A 19,342-nucleotide genomic window follows, 5' to 3' on the forward strand; every position below is an offset into this window, starting at 1 on the left:
GTGCTTCTACTACACAGTCCATAATATGCATGAGGTCTAGCTATCCTTGCCCCCCACCGTTCATTGACAGCTTTTTGCCTATGCACAGTGTATGCAGAGATCTGTCAGTCAATGGTGCAGTAGAGTTATGCAAAGCTCATCATTGAGAAGACGAGAGGATAAAAGTGTTTTATCAAACTATTATAAGAAGCCCACTGAGTGACACAGCTCTGTAATTGGGGTTTCAGCACTTATTTTATGCTGCCTTCAAATTTGGAGTTATAACCTGGAGACTGATTCCCTTTACCAGTCCTGGAGGGAATCCTATGAAAAAATGTATGAAAAATAAGCCGCATCCAGAGCATGCTGTTTAAAAAATAAAATCCAGTGACCTAAGAAACACACCATGTAGTATGTACGGTGTTCTATACATTTCCCTATTGAAATGCAGCATTGCTCTTAGAATTTTTCATCATTCTCTCCTCTCCGTCCCTTGGTGCGCTGTTTACGCTCTTGGGTGCTTTGGTGACTTGTCAGCCCTGTGGCCCACATGTTGTCATGTGGGAGTGTAAGGAGAAATGCAACAGCTGATCAGTGAAGAACTATACAGGCCAGTCCATGGATTGTACTTTAACACGCTCGGCACAGAATTTCTTTGTCAAACCTCTTTAATGCAGTGCAGAGCAATTGTGCCACTGGTGATTGCTTGAATATGTCTGAATAAAATGTAGCAGCCACAACCTTGTGTTACCGGAAAAGAAAAAAAAGGTGGAACGGTGACCGGCCCCTTCTTTCCAAAAGAAACCAAATGTCTCCAAATTTTTCAAGGTTCTTTCAGACTGCTGTTTGCAATGGACACCTTGACGATGTGCGTAGTCCATCCTAACACTAATTAAAGTGGTGAAAGTCTTAAATCCACTCTTCTAGAGGGGTCATTTGGCAAGATGTATGGTAGAGTTATTATTTCCAATAGGTTGGGATGAAGTCATGTGTTCCGCTAAGGTGGTAATGTCATATTTTGACTATGGCACCTTAATGGGTGGTTTGTGTTATGTTCTAGACTCCGGTGTCTTTGCAGTTTTTTTGCTAATATTGGCATCGCTGGTTGAAGTCAAAGTAGCCATATTGTCTAGGAATTATAGACTGATTTTATTTTTTCTTTTGCAGTGTCCAGCAAGACGTGGGAGGAAGACCCTGGCCTGACTTTTGTAACGCAACATCTATGCACCTCTTTGGCAGCTGGCCCAGATTTCCCACCAGTTTTGACATCTCTTTGCTGCTAAGTGTGTGAACAAGGATACTTCTTTGTGCTTTTAAGTTCTTCACTAGTGCTAACGAAGATGTCTCGGAAGCACAGTAATAAGGGTGAGTTATAAAAGTAGTATGCATTTCATGCTGTCATATATTGTATTTCCCCGTCTGTAGACTGGAAGTGTAATTCTACTGGAATTATTAGATGTTATCATTGAACACAGGTACGTTAGTAAATTAATATACTTGTAGCCCCTGAAAACCCCTACAAGTATCCAGTCTGTGCTGTTGCGGTCTAACATGGACTTCCTATTCCAAGAAGTACTAAAGTTCCAGAGAATCCTGTGTGAGAAACGCTGATTTAGTAATGTGGCATAATAAGCAGAAAATTATAGGCACAATCTCCAAAGTTGGCACAAACTTGTATACGTAACATTAGAATTTCTTACATTCAGTGACCTCACAGAAGGCTTCCATTGTTAAAGAACTTGGCTGGGATACTTATTTAGGTGGATATGTTAGAATCTAGATGAATGCCATTTATTCTTTTATTACTGATTATAGTCATTATTGTTCTTAACCACGATATACAACCTTTAAATGGTAGCTGTCTCCAATATTGCCTTCAATAGGTACTTCAAGAAGAACCAAATTACCAGTTTTGCCAAGAAAAAAGAGTTTAGCATGTCAAAGTCTGATACCGTGGCATGTAAAAGTTGGTGTTAATAGAAATTAGTGTTATTTTGAACAGTTAAGCTTTTTACAGATCATTTCATCTTCAACTTGCTTAACTCCTTTAACCCTCAAGCCTGTTTGCAGTTTCATGAATTTTACAATTTTGACCAGTGTCACTTTATGAGCTAATAACTCTGGAAAGCTTCAACGGATCCCACTGATTGTTTTTTGTGACATATTGTACTTCATGATAGTGCTAAAATTTCTTCGATAGGGCTTGCGTTTCTTTGTGAAAAAATGGAAAATTTGGCAAAAATATGAAACCTTTTGCAATTTTCAAACGTAATTTTTATGCCATTAAATCAGAGCGTTTCATTCTAAAAACTACACCCCTCAAGGTGCTCAAAATCGCATTCAAGAAGTTTATTAACCCTTCAGGTGCTTCACAGGAATTAATGGAACGTGGAAGGTAAAAATAAACTTTAGACCCAAATTTCTTTCACAAGGGGAAAAAGGAGAAAGTGGACCCCAAAAGTTGTTGTGCAATTTCTCCTGATTAGGCTGATACCCTGTATGTGGGCAGGAGGGGGGGCCGTGAGCGCGGCCGATCGCATACGACGTACTATCCCGTCACTGGGAATTAAGTCCCAGGTCACCTTGATGGGATAGTACGTCATATGGGATTAAGGGGTTAAAAAAACTTATTTTCCTCCCTCAAATTTTGGGGTGCTTCTTGTAATCCGATGCGCGTAATAAAGCGCAAAATATGGTTTATAATTTATTTTTTTTTTTAAGCAAAAATTGTGTGAAGGTGTCAATGACTATAATGTGCTAGGAGGAATCGCCACAATCTCAGTGTGTTTGGGAGTGTATTATGATTATGAAAATTGTCCTGTAGTCCTATAAATTATTGTAGTAATACCAGTAAATACGCTTTAGGAAAAACACCAAAAACCAAACGCGAACACCGGCATCTAAAAGAGGTAGTGTGCTCATGTGAACAGGTTACTAGGATGCGACATGCAGGTAAGGATGAGGCGGAGGTAACCAACTAAACTTTTAGTTTGTTCAGTTATTCCGGTACAGGAAATCAGGTCATACAATATTAGCAGTAATGACAACCAACACATTTTACCAATTGTAGTACTGTATTCTCTTTTCTAGCTATCTTCCAGTAAGGACGGCACTCTGGTGTGCCTTGTGTGATAACCTCCACGGGCGGCACTCACAACGATGGGGCACTCACTAGAATAGAATATTTCTCCAGCGCATTTTCCTAGTAATATACGGGTGCTAACGGGGTCACCAGTATTTCCCACTAGGCCGAAGTCCTCAGCACAGAGTCACGTAGTATTCTATGGGCCCTTCTCACTCTGGCCGGTCTCTGTTCTTTCTGCTGCACAGGTCCTGCTCGACCCCTATACCGTTGGAAGTACCAGCCCAGTTCACTTGTGCTTTTGGTCACCACATCGGACATCAACTCCTGGATAATGACCCACATTCGCCCTTCGGTGTTTGACCTGTGATGTTCAGATATCCAGTCTCGAGTGGTGAAGGCTGGGCTTCAAGTGTGAACCGTCGTAGTCTGGACCTCGATGCTTGCCTCACATCGCCCCGCATGTGTCTGTCCCCAAGCGCACCCCGGTAACTTGAACTCTGCGTCCCTCCGCTCACACGTCCCGCTTGTAGGTGACAACTGCTTTCTCTCCTTGTCACTCCGACCTTTAATATTGGATAACTGCGCCACAGCTACCACCTAACCTGGTGTTCTCTTTAGATCAATCCATATAATATAGAGATAAGGCGCACAACCGTAATAAATGTGATAACAGGGAGGTGCAAAAGGGCCGGTAGTAAAAGACAATATAAGCAAGAAAAAAGAGGAAAGCACTACCGTATAGCCCGCACACTACACCACACAGATATAAGAAAAAATCAAGCAAATTTTATTTAGTACATCAACACACAGATATAAAACATAATTAAAATACATGGGCACCCTACCCAGACACCCCCCAATATATACAATATAAGGTATGAACAAGATGTAAATGGAGATGAACAAATTATATAGGTATACAAACCATCATTGTAATACACAGAAAAATATATATACAAAACCACCTCCAAATGCACCTAAGACCAAAAAGATGTAAGCACCAGCAATAAAGGGGTGAAATTCCCTGAAGACCTCTACAGCAGGTATAATCCTGCAGCTGAAAAATTATATCGACAAGACCCTACCTAGCAAATCAACATAGGTATAATCAAATAACAGCCATATCATGAAAAAATATATATAGACGGCCACAAGGCCCAACTCATAAATAAAAAGGATCAGGCCATGCCGAGATGCAGAGACCGACTAGCCAAGGTGCGGTGGAACCACCCGAAGGGGGGGAAAAAAAGGGGTGGAATACCGGGAAGGGTGCCACTACAACGACCCAACGCGTATCGCCGTAACCCGTACGGCTTTGTCAGGGGAAGCATGTGTTAAAGCTACCAAACAACCAATATATACCTGATCGGGTGATTTGTATATGCGACACCAGTGTGATGGACGAGAGCCACAAGCGGTGGCATACAAATGCGGAAGTAAACAGTAGTATATGCGCCGTAGTCCGCATGGGCAAAATGAGTCAAAGAGAGCCAGCGCCTGCGCAGAAAGGTGGATACGAGAGCGGTCTGCTGGCCATAAAGTAAGACCGTAGTGCGCATGGGCATAGTGGATCCGAAAGAACCTGTGCAGGAGGTGGATGCGAGATCGTGAAGTTTGTACCTGAGCAGCATGACTCACACAGGGGAAGTGCATGCATAGAATAAGTTGCAAATGCACAGCCCTCCTAAAAAAGAGGAAGGCAGATAGACAGGGCAGCGCATGCGCAGCTCCCGGGAGGCTCGGAGAATATATATATATATATATATATATATATATATATATATATATATATATATATATATATATATATATATATATATATATATATATATATATATATATATATATATATATATATAAAAATACATAGAGAAAACAATAAGGAACAAACCATACACAAACAACAGACCATAAAACGCTGGAAACAACCAACATGACAAATATAAACACAAGGAAAAACATGACAAGAACATATAAGTAAAATAAATTAAATGTATGTATATACATATATATGCACATACACGCATGCACAAACCCTAGAATGCCACCTGAAAATGAATCAACATGTATAGAAACTTCTGAAATGGTTATATAAGAATACATCCAAGCTAAAGGACAGTACACAACATCCAATATAAAGTTTATTCGCATAAATATAGTACATTCAAAAAGGTCTAAGGTGTATTGGTGATAAAAAATACCAAAGACAATAAGGAAGCATATAGAAAAAGTCACAGCACAATAACAGGATAACAAAATATATATATTTGATGGCCATATAATGATCCATAAGATGAGCACAGGACCGCCAAGCGGTTCCAATGTTGCATGAATCCAATAGAATAAATTTAGGATCCATAAGCAAAACCATGACCCAAATATTGCCCTACGTATCCAAGGGAAGAATCATTAGAGAACCATATTATGAAAACAATCCAAATGAGGTGCAAAAAATTGTTATAAAGCATGCAAGTCCATGTCACAATCCGAGTATATGACAAAGCAGCATACTTAGAGGAACATTGTAAGATAAATATCCAAATGAAATGTCAAAGACTCAGTATAAGGAGAATTCCAAGGAGCCATATGGTTAATCCAAGGTCCACTTCACCAGTAGTCCAAGAATCCAATAGGAGACAGTAGAGAACAATCCATCTGGAATTATGTGTAGAACCTAGGTAGAGAAGACATAGAGAGAAGAATGAGTCTGTATGGTCAAACTATATAGAAATACCGAAGGGGCAGCCTCAACCCAAAAAGCCAGTGAATAATAACTCCTCATTGAGGCCCATGGGAGTGATGGAACATAGATTGAAGATCCAACGGGATTCAGATCGTAAGAGTAATTTCCTTGGGCAACCCCCTCTATTGGATAGAAAAATTTTCTCCAAACCCACCACCCGTGTATCCTTAATACTACCAGAGTGGTGGGCGAGATAGTGGGAAGCTACCGAAGTAAGTGGTTTACCCTTAAGGTGATCCACTGAGGCTAAATTAATAGTCAATCCTTCCAAAAACACTTCTTCCATCTTTCAGTTCCACCTTATTCAGTTTGGACAGTAGATGGCGACATTTGGTCACAAGTGCTACACCTTTCTGACATCTGGCGTAATAATACGTCCCTTTGCCCTGGGCCTTATTGACCAGGGACGGATTACTACGTAATCGCGGTCACCCGCTCGCACGGGCGATGGCCGCCGTGTGTCAGCGGATTCTGACAGCTGATACCTGACACTCGGTGCTAGAAGCGGTCCCGCACCGCTCCCGACACTTTAACCCCTAAATGCTGCGATCGGTCCCGATTGTTACTATGGTGACCTGATGTCGTTATGACGACAACCAGGTCACCAAAGCTAGGAAAGTTGCTTGATCTTGCGCAGTGCAGGATCAGCAACTTAGTCAGTGCAGAGCTGACAGTTTGAATAATATGGGGATGCTGCTGCATCCCCTGCTATACAAACGATCAGCCTGCAAAAATAAGATAGTCCCATAGTGGGATAGTGTAAAAAATGTTTTTAAAATAATTGTAAAAATATTTTTAAAAAAATCTAAATATATTTCTATAAATAAATATTTCTATGAAAAAATATAAACAATAAAAGTACACACACGCAACTTATAACACTGTCCCAGTAGTTAACCCTTTAGTGAACACCATAAAATATAAGTAAAAAATAAGACAAAAAAACAATGCTTTATCATCATACCACCGAACAAAAAGTGGAATAAAACGTGATCAAAAAGACTGATATAAATAAACATGGTACTGCGGAAAATGTCATCTTGTCTTGCAAAACACAAGCCGCAATACAGCTCCATCACCGTAACAATAAAACAAGTTATAGCTCTCAGAATAAAGCGATGCAAAATAAAAAATTTTTCTATAAAAGTTTTTATTGTTAGGCTTTGTGACCACATTCCAGAGTTTTAGCTTTTTTTAGCGTTTTTGCTGCGGTTTTCCGCTGCAAAAACACTTAAAAAAATGATTACATTAAGCATCCCATTATTTTAATGCATTCCGCAATTTTTGTGCCCATGCTGCGTTTTTTTCTGCAAAAAAACGCATTGGGGAAAAAAACGCAGCATGTTGATTAATTTTGTGGAAAATCTGCATATTTGCCTCTATATTATTGTACTGTGACGCTCCGGAAAAAAAGACAATGAGAAAAACGTGTAAAAAACGCAAGCGGATTTCCTGCGAAAGGAGTCCGGATTTGATCAGGAAAATTCTGCGAACAATCCTGAACATGGGCACATAGCCTCAAAGGGATAAAACAGAAAAGAATATAAATGTGGTACAGCTGTAATCTTACTGACCTAATGAATAAAATTGTCTTAACAATGTTACCACATACAGAACGACATAACACCCCCCCCCCCCCCCCCCCCAAAAAAAAAAAAAAAAAAAAAAACAGAATTGCTGCTTTTTGTTTATTCTGTCTCCCAAAAATCAGAATGGAAAGCGATTAAAAAAAAAAAAAAAAAAAAGTAATGTGTCCGAAAATGGTACCAATAAAAACGTCAACTTGTCCCTCAAAAAAAAAGCTATAGCATGACTCTATTGGCCAAAATTTAGAAAAATTATAGCTCTCAAAATATGGTGATGTAAAAACAGTTTTTTGCAATAAAAAGCGTCTTTTAGTGTGTGACGGCAGCCAAACATAAAACCTGATAGAAATCTGGTATCGCTGTAATCGCACCGACCCGAAGAATACAGTTGCCTAATTACTTATACTGCACGAGGAACGTGTAAAAAATAAAAACAATTCTTCACCTGCTGTTAATTTTTTTTCATTCTGCCTCCCAAAGATCGCAGTAACGCTCGGCGCACATTTATCCTGCACTCTGCGCTGAGCGCTTGCACCAGGGTTACTGTGTAAATCTCTGAAATATGTAATTCAGATGGAACCTCTGGTGGAAGATTCCCTGTAATAAGGCGGATGGAGGCACAGTGGACGCCGTCTGACCTGTGATCCTGCGGTGTTCGTCCTATTAGGATTGCATAATAGTAGCGTCGGCCACAGTTTTGTGCACTTGTGAAAAGGACACCTCTGAACAGAGGCCAGACGTAGTCTAGATTAACTCTGCTGCCTCATTACAGTGAATCGATCCCTCGGGGTTTCATCTGAATTGTCAGTCAGAGATTTAGATGTAAACTCCAAAATGGTCAGCGTAGAGCGACGGATAAATGTGATCTCAAACGTTATGCAAAATGTTGCCAATAAGAGCTTCAACTCCACAAAAAAAGCAAGCCCTCACTCAGGTCTGTCATCTGTTAAGGGAAATATAGGGGGCTTCCACGTTACTAGTAGCACAATATAAAATTCTGTGAGACACATGTGGTGTCAATATGATCACTGCTCAAACCATTCCAGCAAAGTCTGACCTCTAAGATGTCGCCTCTCTCTTTCTGAGCTTTGCCTCAAAAGTAGTATTCCCCCACATTTGGGGTATCGGCGTACTCAGGAGAAATTGCACACCAAAGTCATGGTGCGATTTCTCCTGTTACCCTTGCGAAAGTGCAGCATTTTATAGCCAAAAATGCAATTTTTGTGGGGAAAATGAGATTTATTTTTTTTTATTTTCACAGCTCAACATTATAAACTTCTGTGAAGCACCTGGGGGTTCAAGGTGCTCAGCACACATCTAAATACATTCCTTGAGGGGGTCTCGTTTTCAAAATGGGGTCACTTGTGGGGGATTTCTACCATTGAGGCACATCAGAGGCTCTCCTAATGGGACGTCCGCTAATGATTCCAGGAAATTTTACCTTAAAAAAAAATCAAACGGTGCTCCGTCCCTTCTAAGCTCTGCTGTGCACCGAATTGGTGGTTTTCTCCCACATATGGGGTATCAGCATGCTCAGAAGAAATTACACAACAAATGTTGGGTCCGTTTTTTCCGGTTACCCTTGTCAAAATAAAAAACTTGGATCTGAAGTAAATTTTTTGTGAAAAAGCTAAATGTTAAATTTTTTTTGTTCCACATTCCAAAATTTCCTGTGACGCACCTGAAGGTTAAATAAACTTGAATGTGGTTTTGAGCACCTTGAGGGGTGCAGTTTTTAGCATGGTGTCACTTGGGTATTTTGTACAATATAGACCCCTCAAACTCACTTCAAATGTGAGGTGGTCCCTAACAAAAATGGTTTTGTAAATTTTGTAGGAAAAATTAAGAATCACTGGTCAACTTTTAACCCTTATAAATTCCTCACAAAAAAAAATAAATTGGGTCCAAAATTGTGCTGATGTAAAGTAGACATGTGGGAAATGTTATTTATTATGTATTTTTATGTGTGATTTATCTCTGTGATTTAGGGACAAAAAAATTCAACGTTTGAAAATTTTGGGAAATTTTCGCCAAATTTCCACCTTATTCACAAATAAATGCAAGTAATATTGAAGAAATTTTACCACTATCATGAAGTACAATATGTCACAAAAAACATCAATCTGAGAATCGCTGGGATCCGTTGAAGCGCTCCAGAGTTATAACTACATAAAGTGACAGTGGTCAGTAAAAATTGGCCTGGTCATTAATGTGCAAACCACCTTCAGGGGTAAAAATGTTAAGGAACCACATCATCTATTGCGCACTCCTTTACACACATACCCAAAGGGCTCTAAGGGCTTTTTTGTAAGTTTTCCCAAGAATTGTGGCAATAGCATCCTCTTTATTGAATCGTAGGCTACGTTCACATTTGCGTTGTTGGGCGTAGCGTCGTCGACGCATGCGTCATGCGCCCCTATCTTTAACATGGGGGGCGCATGGACATGCGCCAGTATGCGTTGTACTGCGTTTTACGACGCATGCATCATATAGACGCACAAGACAGGGCGCAGGGGACGCTACTTGTAGCGTATTCCCTGCGCCGAAAGTCCCGATCTGTAGGATCTTATGACAACGCATCCGTCACAAAACGCTGCGTTGTGTACATGCGTTGTTGGTTGCATCGCCGACGCTGCGCCCAACAACGCAAATGTGAACGTAGCCATAGAATGTTATAATGGGAAGGGACCGCCAGGGTCATCGTGTCTAACCCCCTGCTCAATGCAGGATTCACTAACCCATCTCAGACAGTCTGTCCAGCCTCTGTTTGAAGACTTCCATTGAAGGAGAACTCGCCACCTCTCATGGCAGACTGTTCCACTCATTGATCAATGTCAAAAAGTTTTTCCTAATACCTGTATTTTCAGTTTGTTTCATCCCATTGCTTCTCGTGTTTCTATGTGCAAATGAGAATAAGGATGATCCCTCCACACCGACATCCCTCCAGATATTTGTAGACAGCTATTAAGTCCCCTCGTAGCCTTCTTTTCTGCAAGCTAAACATTCCCAGACCCTTTATCTGCTCCTCGTAGGACATACTTTGCAGTCCGCTCACCATCCTGGTCGCTCTTCTCTGAACTTGCTCCAGTTTTCAATGTCTTTTTTAAAAATGTGGTGCCCAGAACTGGACGCAGTATTCCAGATGAGGCCCATACACCTTAGATTAGGACGGCTATAGTGGAATAGTTTTTCATTTCTGAGCATTTACATATTTAAGGTAACGACCTTTTTCAATATCCTTTTTTTTCCTTCCCCTCTTGTATGTGGAAACCTTATGTGAATGCATAATATTGTAAATCTGCACCAAAAACTCTACAACCAATTCCTGATTTGTGAATTCACTTTTTAATAATGTACATTTTATTATCGCCTCTTTCTTCGTGCAGAATGGAGCGATTGAACTTGCAGACATTCTGCTTTTGGCTACCTGTTTACAGTCAGACCCTGGCCAGCGTTGGGCACTGGGCGATCTATACTAGGTCGCTCAGTACACATAGGCTGCCATAGTTCTCGGTAGTGGAATTCCTCTCTATACAGGACAATGTGCCACTGAGAACGATTATTATTTTTTTTGAGCTGCCCAAAATATCATTTCACCTGATCATGAACCTTTTGCTTGTTCATCGGTTGATTAGCAGTCTTTTTACACGGCAAGCCTAATCTTGAAACTGGTGTTTTTACCAACGTTTGTTCATGATTTTTTTGCAGTTTAAAAGCACCTTAAAGTGATACATCTATGGAATCAGGGTCTCTGCCCCTACATCCTGCTACTCTAAGGTTACATTGCAATAACCTGCAACAGATTCCCTTTAATGCTATCTAGATTCCTCCATACAATGAAACTAACTCTCGGCTGAGCCTATTAACTATTAAATGCAATCAGCCACGGATTAAGTCATTTTGGCACCACGAATGGCACTGCAAGCTGCTATATTCAGAATCGGCAGCGTGAGCTAAGACCTTTCAGTATGCTTCTGCGGTTATGTATTGTGCTATACCTGTAGAAAAAAAGGTATGGACCACACATCCAACAATCATACAGTGATCTAATGCTGCCAGGGAAAAAAATGTTAAAAATGAGCATGAGGTTCTTAATTTACCATTCTGATGAGCCTGTATGAAGCCCCTGCCATGTCACGGGTGTGTATTGTACCTGTCAGTTTTCAATACTAGGTTCCTAATTTCCTTGTGAAGTGCGTAGTTTATCCCATCTGCATAGTGAGTAAACTGAAGAAGTGGAATATTCCAGCTCAGGACATTTTATCACATCATCTTTTTATTATTTCTTTAACTAAGTATGGAACGTCTGAATCACTGGCGAGTTCCATCAACCGAGCAAATCTAAAGCAAAACCAGAAAGTGCCATCGCTGTAAGAAGCTCAGGGAAAATCCTGCCCTAATCACCTGTGAACAGTGACTTAGCGCGGTGTGTGACTAGCTGCGGAAAGCACAGCACTGATCCCTGCAGACCTTCCTTGTCTTATGCCTTGATTTGCAAAGCTGGAAATCCGTTCTTTAAAAATAACAGTCAGTGTTACAGAATGTGCGTTTGTGCTCTCTAAAATGCCAGACACGGTTGTAAAATAGCAGAGGCTTATGGAACAGCAGGTGACCAAATGGCGATGCCGTTTAAAGGCAACCCTCACCTTTTCTACACACTGTAACGAGGATCGGTCCTCTACCCTGGCACCTCCTTAGTGTGTAATTGTGCCCACTAGAATATAGCAATTCACGGAGCTGGGTTTTCAGCTGGGGGCGTGTCCCTGCACAGACTGACATTGTCCAATCAGTGTTGCCATTGTCATTGTTTACAAACACACCCCTTTTGAAACATATAATGGTAACTCCCAGTTGTCCATTTATTCACACTTTTCTTTATCAGAGTTTGCACATTATAAGTTCTAAGAGACGATAATGGTTTATTAGTTAATGGGAATTCAATACAATTTAGAAAAAATGGCAAATTGACTCCTCATCAGACCAAAGCTGGCCAGCTGACAGGCAGATATTCAGTTTAGTTAGTGTCAGCTGGCAGCAGTTTCTCGGGTGGTAATCTGGAGGATTGGCTCTTCTTTCTTTTGCAGTGCCAGTATTCGTTTTCCCACCACAAGTACAGCTGTAGGATTCCCCCAATGAAGCGACGGAGAACTAAAGATTTTTGGTACTCGCCATAAAATCTTACTCGTAGCCTCCATTGGGGGAGGGGATTTCGCACCCTTCCTTATTTAGGGATGTTTGGATTTTCGTCTTGCTACTTGTTTTGCATCAAATGAATTCCTGGGTGTAGCCCCCAGTGAAGGCTACGAGAAAGATTTTACGATAAGTACCAAAACAAAAAAAAAAAAAATATATATATATAATCTATCTAAAACAAAGTTGGACTTTAACGTCTCAATTATCACACAGAAAATGGCAGACAGCAGAAGGTCACAACATCAATAAATCGAGTAAGCCAACTTGGGGGAAAAATAGCCACAAAACTGAAGTAGACTGAGGCCAATTGTGTTGTGTAGGGGAAAAGAAAGAGAAATTTGTTCTGCATAATGAGCAAAATGTAGTGGTGGTGTATTAAACGTTTTTATCAAATCGAAGGAGGTCCTACACCCAGCACCCTATTAATCGGCTGTTCGCCGCTCCTGCAGCAGCTAGAAGTATATAGTGCACAGTGAGCACAGCGCAGCTCCGTACAATGCAGCGGCCGCACTTACGTGCTGTAACTTAGGACAGGTCATCAGTCAAAGTACTAGATGAGATGCAACACATGTAGAGATGGCTTGTGTGTTGCAGCTGTTGAACAGCCACGAGACATGCAGCCGCGGGGACTCGAACATATTTTTCGAGCACATCGAACACACTCGGTTAGCACCCGAGCATGCTCAGATAACACTTTATCTGAGCACACTCACTTATCAATAAGGGTATGTGCACACGTTGCAGATTCGCAGCAGTTTTCCATGCGTTGTACAGTACCATGTAAACCTATGGAAAACCAAATCCGCAGTGCACATGCTGCAGAAAATACCGCGCGGAAACGCTGCGTTGTATTTTCCGCAGCATGTCAATTCTTTGTGTGGATTCCGCAGCGGTTTACACCTGTTCCATAATTGGAATCTGCAGGTGTAAAAACGCAGGTAATTTTTCAGAATCTGCGCAGAAAAATCCGCACATGAATCCGTAACGTGTACACATACCCTAAGAATTATCTGTTTCAATGCTTAGGTCAAATAAATAAAAAAAACAAACAAACTAGTTTTGCGGAATTCCTTATGTTTTATGTTGTTCTTGCAGCTGCTGCGGGTGGCTAAAGTACATTTCCCCTTTAATGGAGAACATGACACAGCATTATAGGGCAGTGAGTTTTCCTCATTTGACTTCACCAAGAAGCACTTTGAGCTGTGCAATCTGTAAAAACAGGAGAGCAGCCATGAAGTCAGAGTGCCAGATGCTTTGCGTCCTGTAATAGTGGATGGCCGGACAGTATTTCAGAGGAAACCGCTATAGTCGACCATACCTGAGAATGGTTGTAATATTGAGCACACAGTGGTTTAGTGCATTTGATTTATATTGATAATCTTTCTTTCATTTTTTTTTAATTAAAAACTTTGCTACCTTGAATTTGTCAACAAAGAGATTAGTGGGCTTCTGTGGGGTCTTACATTTTTGCTTCCCATTTCAGGGCAGAGGACTTGTCAGACGTGAGATCTTATGATTGTGTGATAAAAATGTAAGATTTATGAACGTCGCTAAAATATGTTTGCTGCCTTTTATGTATGATGGCATCCTGACATGTGTTATCCTGCTTGGTTAATTTCTGTGCAACTAAAATAACTGACATTTTTCTGTGGAGACTGGCATTTACGGTAGTTTAATTAATTAATTGGCTTTTTTTAACCTTAAGGCAAGAGTAATTTGCATGTTAGTTTGCGGTTTGTTGTGTTGTGCCCTAATGGAAAGCTCTGTACCACTTTTCCTAAAATATATATATATTATATATATATTATTTTCAGATTTTCCTTTGAGAAATAGGTGACAATCCTGGAGATACAGTAGGGAATATAAGTATTTGACACACTTCCGATTTTGCAAGTTTTCCCACCTACGAAGAATGGAGAGGTCTGTAATTTTTGTCATTGGTACACTTCAACTGTGAGAGAGAGAATCTAAAAATAAAAACCAGAAAATCCATTTTTATGATTCTTACATAATTAATTAGCATTTTATTGCACAAAATAAGTATTTGATACAATTGAAAAACAGAATCTTTTGTTTGGAATTACGGAGGTCAGATGTTTCTTGTAGTTCTTGACCAAGTTTGCACACACAGCAGTAGGGGTTTTGGCCCACTCCTCCATACAGATCTTCTCCAGATCTTTCAGGTCCCGGGGCTGTTGCAGGACAACATTGAGTTTCAGCTCCCTCCAAAGATTTTCTATTGGTTTCAGGTCTGGCGACTGTCTAGCCCACTCCAGGACGTTGAAATGCTTCTTACGGAGTCACTCCTTAGTTTCCCTGGCTGTGTGTTTTGGGTCATTGTCATGCTGGAAGACCCAGCAACAACCTATCTTCAATGCTCTTACTGAGGCAAGGAGGTTGTTGGCCAAAATTTCATGACACGTGAGTCCAGTCATCCTGTCCCCATTGCAGGAAAGTACCCCTGAAGTGTGATGTTTCCCCCACCATGCTTCACGGTTGGGACGGTGTTCTTGGGGTTGTATTCCTCCTTCTTCCTTCAAACGCGTCGAGTGCAGTTGATGCCAAAAGGTTCTATTTTGATCTCATCTGACCATGTTATCTTCTCCCATGCCTCCACGGGATCATCCAGATGGTCATTGGTAAACTTCAAACGGGCCTGGAGATGTTCTGGTGTGAGCAGGAGAACCTTGGGTGCTCTGCAGGATTTTAATCAATGACGGTGTAGTGTGTTACTAACGGTAATGTATGAGACTGTAGTTCCATCTCTCTTCAGGTCATTGACCAGGTCCTCCCATGTAGGTCTGGGCTGATTCCTGATCTTTTTCAGAATCATCCTTACCCCTCGAGGCGAGATCTTGCATGGAGCTCCAGACCGAGGAAGACTGACAGTCATCTTGTGTTTCTTCCGTTTTCTAACGAATGTGCAAACAGTTGTTGTCTATTATCATGTAGCCCATCCCAGCCTCGTGAGATCTACTATTTTGTCCCTGGGGTCCTTAGACAGCGCTTTGGTCTTGGCCATGGTGGAGAGGTTGGAGTGTGATTGAGTGTGGACAGGTGTCTTTTTATACAAGTAACAAATTCAAACAGGTGCAATTAATACAGGTAATGAGTGCAGAGTAGGAGGGCTTCTTAAAGAAAAACTAACAGGTCTGTGATAGCCAGAATTTTTGGTTGGTAGGTGATCAAATACTTATTTCATGCAATAAAATGCAATTTAATTGTTTAAAAATCATACAATGTGATTTTCTGTGTTTTTATTTTTAGATTCTGTCTCTCACAGTTGCAGTGTACCTACCTTCCTTTGTTGATGGGAAAACTTGCAAAATCTGCAGTGTATCCAATACTACTTTTCCCCACTGTGCATATCTGCTGCTTGTGCCTATTTTTTGCACTGCATTCAGTCTGACTGATTTAACCTAGAACATGCTTGCATTTAAAGGGAACTGTCAGCATGAAATGCAGTCCAATCTGCAATCCGCATGTTATAGAGCAGGCGTAGTGGAGGAGATGGATGTATAGTTTTATGAGAAAAGATTCAGTACAACATGTGATTTAATCTTTTAATCCTTTGCTCTTTCTGGCATTTTTGGTCCATTGGGCGGTGCTATCTGTGACTGAGAGTTAGGATTATACACACTTTTATGCAAAGAAAGCTGTCAAACCGCCCACTTGACCAAAAGTCTCCGGAAGAGCAGAAGTTTGGCCTTTTTTTTTTCTTATCCTTTTTGTTAGGGATCAGGTATGTGAGTGCAATGCATGTGGTCACATAGTCACTGGTAGCCATCTTCACCAGTTTTCAGCCCCTGCAAAATGGGTTGCTGTGTGAAGCTAAGGTCTATATATATATATATATATACACACACACACACAGTTATATGAAAAAGTTTGGGCACCCCTATTAATCTTAAGCTTAATGTTTCATAAAAATTGTTTTTTTTGCAACACCTATTTCAGTTTCATATATCTAATAACTGTTGGACACAGTAATGTTTCTGCCTTGAAATGAGGTTTATTGTACTAACAGAAAATGTGCAATCTGCATTCAAACTAAATTTGACAGGTGCATAAGTATGGGCACCTCACCAGAAAAGTGACATTAATATTTAGTAGATCCTCCTTTTGCAAAAATAACAGCCTCTAGTCACTTCCTGTAGCTTTTAATGAGTTCCTGGATCCTGGATGAAGGTATTTTTGACCATTCCTCTTTACAAAACAATTCCAGTTCAGTTAAGTTTGCTGGTCGCCGAGCATGGACAGCCCTCTTCAAATGATCCCACAGATGTTCAATGATATTCAGGTCTGGGGACTGGGATGGCCATTCCAGAACAGTGTAATTGTTCCTCTGCATGAATGCCTGAGTAGATTTGGAGTGGGAAGCTGTGTAGATGGAATAGTTAGCTCAGAAAGGGATCAAGGACCCATGTTTGTGCAGAGTGCAAAAAATTACAGCAAAACCAAAAACTGAGCCGGACTATGATGTACATGTAAAGTGTAAGAGCATGATCACAATGTCAGTGGTCTCTTTTTCACTTGCTGAAACGACTGCGTGTAAAATCCAAGCACTGTGAGCAAGGAGCAGCTTCCTGTGTTTTCCAGTGTCTGAGGATACGGTGTTAGAGTGCAAACGTTTCTCACTGCCGTGAGCTTCCTGCATGGAAGGCCTGTGCTGACTTCTCCATTACATAACATCCGTGCCTAGAAACACGCAGATTCTCGGCTGCACAGGGTTCATGGGTGGCGTACAGTGGCCAGATGGCTTCTCTGCAGTCAGCCAGGACTGACTAGGGAGGTTTTCTGTCTCCACGTAGACAACTGGTGGGAATACTCACAATTCCTCTTTTTCTGGTCAGTTTTTCGTACATAGGTCCAGAACAATTCAAAATGAGGAGTAAGGGCCCTGCTCGTACGTGCTTACAATCTGAGAAAAAACTGAGACGTGCTTGTATTATGTCGTCCTGCCATCTTTGCTGTAAGGTTAGAAATCAACTTTCACCATATTTATTTTTGGTGAAACATACTTAACAAATTAAGCTTGCACAGCTCCACAGCTTTGATTGACCGTATAGTCACTGCTGTACAGAAAATACTATTTTTTTTACTGTATCAGACTGTGCCCTAATGTGAAAGTTAATGGACATAATTGTATATTGACCATCAAAAGGGAAAAAGCAATTATGTCATTCCAAGGCTTCTTTCTCAGCCACTTTAGAGACTTTGTTGCAGTTTGTCTAATTTTGATGGGGAAGGTAGAAATGGCCATAAGCACATTGCACTATTTTTCCAAGCAAAATCTGTTTTAAGCCAAAGCTCAAATACAGATGTGAACAAAACTCTAACCAGACTGCTGCTTGTCTTGTTCTGTCCGTTTTTCCCACCTTACCATTGAGTTCTATGACAGCCAGATCTGTAGAGTAGGTAATTCAAGCTTCCAACTCACTGAGAGGAGCATTGTCCTTATTAAAGAAGCACCCCTCCTCCCATGAAAGGTTTTATCCTCTTAATATATTGATAGCATTGTTATATAGCAATTGCTCATCTTGCCTTTCTACCTACGGTAGCTAATTCTTCTTTCCTCTGCTCTATGTAGAAAAAGGAGGTCTCTTGTCCCTGCATTTATTATTCCCCTCTTCATCTCCTGACCCAGCTGCTCCGCTCCTCCCCCCGCCTTTGACTTTTAGTCTAAGTGCACACGTTGCAGAATTGCCGTGAAAATTTCTGCGGCAATTCTGCAACTCCTGCCGTGGGTATATTGAGTCGCCCCACCTGGGCCGTGGGGTACTCGGGACCGGGTCCGGTGTTCACAGGGGGATGTCACGGTGGCTGCGACCCGGTCTGTGGCCCTGGGCTCCCATGGGGAAGGTCTTTAAAGGGAATAAAGTTTATGTTCGTAACGCCACCTGTGGTGTTCGGTCAATGGGGACCGACGCTGCTTTAAGGGGTCCTCTGGGGTGATGTTATGGCAGCTAGATGGTATAACTTCCCACAGGTGAAGTGTATCCCCAGGGCTCCCGTGGTGTAGGTGGAAGATGGTGAGGAGTGCAGTAAAGAACGAGGACACAAGGTTGCAGTCTTTTTACCTTGGTTTACTGAAGACTTCAGCATCCACAGTCCAGAGCATCAGATCACAGGACAGGCAGGGTCCGGCCGGCTTGAAGGCAAGTTGGAGTCCCCTTACCCAGGTGGAAATCAAAGCCTTCCTCTAGCGCCGCAGTGTTGTAGTCCCTTCCTGCTTAAAGCTTCACACATAAGGTCCTCACAGATGTTATCTCTCTCTGTCCCCCAGATAGGATAGGACATAACCCGTATGACTGGTGGCTTGAGGCTGTTTATAGGGACTCTAGCACGCCCCGGCCTCTGAGGGGTGCCACCGTGCTTCCTGGGTATTAGGTCGGACAGGTAACTTGGAGTTCAGCTGTCCTTCCTGTCTCTGATGTAAGTCGTGGAGGGCCTTGCAACCTCGGTGTTCCGGCTACCGGTCTCTGCTCCTCAGAAGGAGGCAGCCTGCTTGTGGCTGGTCTCCCCCTGGTATTCTCTCCTGTGCTTTGGTCTCCTGCACGTTCGCTGCAATCAATTCGGCCTTCTAAATGTCTCTTTCCTGGAACTGCTGCACTGCGGCTACACAGCACTGTAAAACCTTCCTCTGCCTCAGACTGATCCAGTCTGTTTCCTGGCAAGACTGAACTCTCCTTTCCCTCTGTGTCTCTGGCAGGAACTCCGTAACTTTCCCTCCAAAACTACCTTATATATAGGGAG

The 19,342-nt window shown here is 41.6% G+C and overlaps 1 protein-coding gene across 1 annotated transcript in view; it reads left to right on the top strand.

The window, feature by feature from the left end:
• Positions 1-19,342, top strand: part of SPATS2 (spermatogenesis associated serine rich 2) — a 119,253-nt gene that overhangs the window by 34,587 nt on the left and 65,324 nt on the right. The window contains exon 2 of the mRNA XM_077297507.1: positions 1,147-1,344. Coding sequence (XP_077153622.1) covers positions 1,320-1,344 — 25 coding nt within the window. The 5' untranslated portion in view covers positions 1,147-1,319. The remainder of the gene's footprint in view (positions 1-1,146; positions 1,345-19,342) is intronic.

This window comes from Ranitomeya variabilis, chromosome 3 (assembly GCF_051348905.1).
Source record: "Ranitomeya variabilis isolate aRanVar5 chromosome 3, aRanVar5.hap1, whole genome shotgun sequence".
In the NCBI taxonomy this organism is placed as follows: domain Eukaryota; kingdom Metazoa; phylum Chordata; class Amphibia; order Anura; family Dendrobatidae; genus Ranitomeya; species Ranitomeya variabilis.